Genomic DNA, 4,327 nt, shown 5'->3' with positions numbered 1-4,327 from the left:
ATGCATCATCGCTTGTGTCTCTGCCACCTGCGCTACGACAGCGTCTCTGCTTGTGTTCTTCTTTTAGCATCTCTGCCTACCATCTTTGTCGTAGTTATTCCACCTCTTCCCACCATCTCCCTTGTCCCTGGTAAGACATTTTGACGCTCTCAATTTCTGTATTGAATTGCTTCTTGATTCATAGATTTCATTAGTAATTTATCCTAATTTTTGCCTTGTTATTCAGTGCTGCTTATTGTTTGATTGGAAAATTTTGTCCTAATTTCATGAATTTGTATTTGAAGTTGTGAATCAATTTGGAAAAGAATTAAATCTTTCAGGTTTCAACCACAGTGAGTATTCTCATATATTGTTTGAAATTTATAGTTTGAAATTTAAGATTGTAAGGCTTAGTTAGGTGAATTGTGTTTGGAATTCAGTTATTATTGTTTCCATGTTGGTTGAATAGATGAAGTATGTAAGCCAATGTGTGATCTACTACTCCACGTTGTTCACAATAACAAATTTCACTGAGGAGTGTTTAATGCTTTTATTGGTGATCAGCGAGTGAGGGTATAATTGTCTAAATAACAATTTTAAAACTAAAATAGACTTTAAGAACAAATTTAAATGCAAAAAATAGAAACGATATGGGCACGCTTTAAAAGTGTAGCCATATGTCTCGATATTGGCACACTTTTAAAGCGTAGCGATCTTTTAAAGTGTGGCAAAAAATAAAGCGTGGCGATAGGTCACCAAAAGCGTGGCGATAGAGCGACCGGCACCCTTATGGACGTGACTTTTTCAAAAGTATCCCGATAGCTCCAAAAGCATGGTGAAAAGCTATAACTACACTTTTTTCAGCTTTTTGCCATGCTTTAAAAGCCTAGCAAGAAACGTGTTTTCTTGTAGTGCTTAGGACTAACATCGTACTTAACCTTAAATTTTAATAATCAGCATCGTAAATTGAAATAATGGATACTCTTTTTTATCAATCAAAGTCTTGAGTTTTAGATACAGTTTAGCCAATTTTAATTAGAATTATATTTCTTTATCAAATCTCTAATGTTCAAATAAGATTACTTCTGTTCCGGGGGTTACTTGAAACCGGAGGATGATTGGGCTTGTCGTGGAGCCCAAACGTTTGAGGTCGGTGATCTCCGACTTGTTCCTGCGTCAAAAAGCTGCCACCGAATTGTGTGTTTGAAAGGGTGGAGGGTGATACCTGCAAGACACTCCAATGCCTAAGTCAGCAAGGGGTTAAGCAGGTTTAAGTATCTTGGAACCTTTTTATACCTGAGGGGATCAGTGTATTTATAGGTGATGAGACAATAACTACCGTTGAAGTAGTTTCATCTTTGATGGTGGATAACCGCCCCTTTATATTAGAGTTGTTGAGATCTCTCTTCTAAAAGTGGGTGAAGGTTACTCGTTTGGATAGGCATTGGTTACTTGTCTATGTCGAACCCGACCTCTTAGAGGAAGTCGGACAGGCGGTGGAAGCCAATCTTCTATATTGGATCCTTTAACTTAATTGGCATGGCTTGAACTTTTGGGCTGGGATATGAACAACTTCCAAGGCTAATTATATTATATTATATATTTAACGATAAATTTAAAATTTTAAATATTTTAAATAAATATCACTTTAAGATAATTTCAAAATTAAGATATATTTATAATATGTAAAATATAATCTTAAATATTGTTACGATGGGTAATCGGAGATTAATTGGCTGGATTCGTTAGGTTGGCCCAATCGTCTGAGGGGAGAAGCCTTCAAATGGGTTCGCACCTTTGGGGCCTCCGTCCGACTTATGAACGTGAGTGAATGGGGGTGGTACCTGCAAAGACACTCCGATGCCTAAGTCAGCAAGAGTGTGAGCATGCAGGTCTAGAGAATATTGGGACTTAGAGATACCTGAGGGGTGTCAGTGTATTTTTAGTAGTGAACCAATAACCACCATTGGAGTAGTTCCACCTTTTAAGGTGGATAACCGTCCTTTTATTTTAGGAAAGTTGAGATATGACTCCTGGAAGTGGGTTGAGAGATTTTAGGGGCAGTTATTTTAGCATTATCTGCCAGCTAATCCTCGTTTCCGACTTCCTTAGAGCAAGTCGTGGCGAGAACCAACTTCTCAGGAGAAGGTTGGTGTAATGTGAGGCTCAACCTTGTGGGTTGGGCCTTTCGTTTGGACCTGGGCTCTAGCATTGGGCCAGAGTATGAACAAATATATTAACATTTAAAAATTATTTTTAATAAATATATAATTTTCATAAATATATAATATAATTAAATAAAATATGATACTCATTTAAAAATTTCATTTTTTAAAAAACAATATGATATCCAAAATCATTATAACATTCCTTATAAACACTTTAGTAAAATCTTTTTCGTTTAAAAGTTTTATCGAATTATATTAAACTAACATTCAATTAAATTTTAAAATTAAATGTTAGCCCAAAAGTCGTCGCAACATTCCTTAAAAGTGGTTGTATATATTTCTAAATTAGAATAAAATATAATGTAAAAATGACAACATGAAAAATAATGGATTTAATTAATGAATCATGTTAAATATAAAAAATTAATTAAATTAGTTATTTACATATAATATAGATTAGAATATAAAATATATATTAAAAATCGTTTAAAATAATGTTTATTTATACATAAATATATAATTATTGATATGATTAATTTTTGACTAAACGTTAAACAAATACTATTTATCTAAAAAAAGTTTTTAATTAATTAAAAATACAAAAATATCCCGCACTTTTTAAAATATGAAATATTTAAGTCTTCTAACCAATTTATTCTTATATATTTTAAATGGAAATATTTAAGTGTCTTGTATTTTAAAAGGCCAGAACTTTTTGTATTTTCAATTAGTTAAAAACTTATATATCTTCTAATTAAAAATTAGAAATATATTTATCGTTTTTTTTTCTATTTTTTTTGTATGCATATATTTTTAATATAAGAGTGCTAAGAACAATAAATTTATAATTTGTAGTTATCAATTAATTATTATTAATATTTTTAATAGTATAAAATTATATCTATAATAATATAAAATTATTTAATTTTTTTTAATAATTAAATATTGTCAAATTTTAATAAAAATGTGTCTCTAGACTTTCTCTTCTTACTAATTAATAGCCAGTTGCATAATAGCCTCCGTTGAAATTTCTCTATAAAATGATCCATTCTGCTACCATATGCCTACACCATTTCGCAGCTTGGAATTACATATATTTTAACTTTGTACTTTTATTCTTATCATTTTGCAATAATTGTTTCAGGCACCAAGGATGGCTTCAAATTCAAGCTCGAAGAAAAACAAAGGTCGCCAAAAGATCGAGATGAAGAAGATGATGAAGGAGAGCAACTTGCAAGTGACATTCTCAAAGCGTCGCGGTGGGCTTTTCAAGAAAGCGAGCGAGCTAAGCACCCTTTGCGGTGTTGAGTTGGCACTCATCGTGTTCTCGCCGGGGAACAAGGCCTATTCTTTTGGGCACCCCAGCGTGGAAGCCCTCATCAAAAGCTTCACGGAAGGTGGGGGCCCGCCACACCTGGACGCCGCCACCGTCCACTTCACGACGGAGGCTCATGATGAGCTCAACACATTGCTGGCGAAGATCAACGAGGAGATCGAAGCGGAGAGGAAGCAGGTGCAGGAGATGAACCGCTGGCGGAAGGAGGCAGAGGCTAAGTGGTGGTGGGCTGCTCCTGTTGGTGAGATGAGTGTGCCCAAACTGAAGCAATATAAGGTGGCGCTGGAGGAGCTGAAGAAGACCGTTACTTGCCACTTCGAGAAGCTTCGTATTAATAAAGACTCTGTGGCTGTGGGGAACTATACTCCTAATAACATGATGCCGCTGCCTGTGCCTGTGCCGATGCCGGTGCCGTTGCCGCCAATATTTTTTTCGTCGCTGTTTCAAAACTCTCAAATGCATAATCATCATCAAGCATTTGAAGATGAGATCCCGTACCACCAATTTTACAGCTACTCTGCCATGTTGCAGCAGGGAGGAGGATCGTTTTCCTTTGGACCATACACTCGTAACAACTAACAGTAGCGAGCTTCTGAATTCTGATCATCCATGCATGTTCCGATCCTAGTATTTATGCATGCATTGTTTATTTTATTATTAATTGTTGTTCAAGAGTTCTACTTTTCTCTTTGTTATTGGTCATAGTTTAATTTTTCTATTAAGTTTCTGTATGTGCACTTATTTCTGTATGTAATGTCCCTTATCGTTTTCTTTTTAAAAATAAATAGCATCTTATTGCATTTTTATTATATTATACGGTTCTTGTAAAAATAAGAATTATTCA

The 4,327-nt window shown here is 34.7% G+C and overlaps 1 protein-coding gene across 1 annotated transcript; it reads left to right on the top strand.

The window, feature by feature from the left end:
• Positions 1-4,062, top strand: LOC130980579 (agamous-like MADS-box protein AGL61). Its single transcript, XM_057904240.1, has 3 exons — positions 1-130; positions 227-237; positions 3,292-4,062. The coding sequence occupies exons 1-3, from the start codon at positions 1-3 to the stop codon at positions 4,060-4,062; spliced, it is 912 nt and encodes a 303-aa protein (XP_057760223.1).
• Positions 4,063-4,327: the final 265 nt, after the last annotated feature.

Source organism: Arachis stenosperma, chromosome 5, assembly GCF_014773155.1.
Source record: "Arachis stenosperma cultivar V10309 chromosome 5, arast.V10309.gnm1.PFL2, whole genome shotgun sequence".
Classification (NCBI taxonomy): domain Eukaryota; kingdom Viridiplantae; phylum Streptophyta; class Magnoliopsida; order Fabales; family Fabaceae; genus Arachis; species Arachis stenosperma.
Note: the sequence above shows the minus strand (reverse complement) of the source record. Positions and strands in the feature narration are given on the sequence as shown.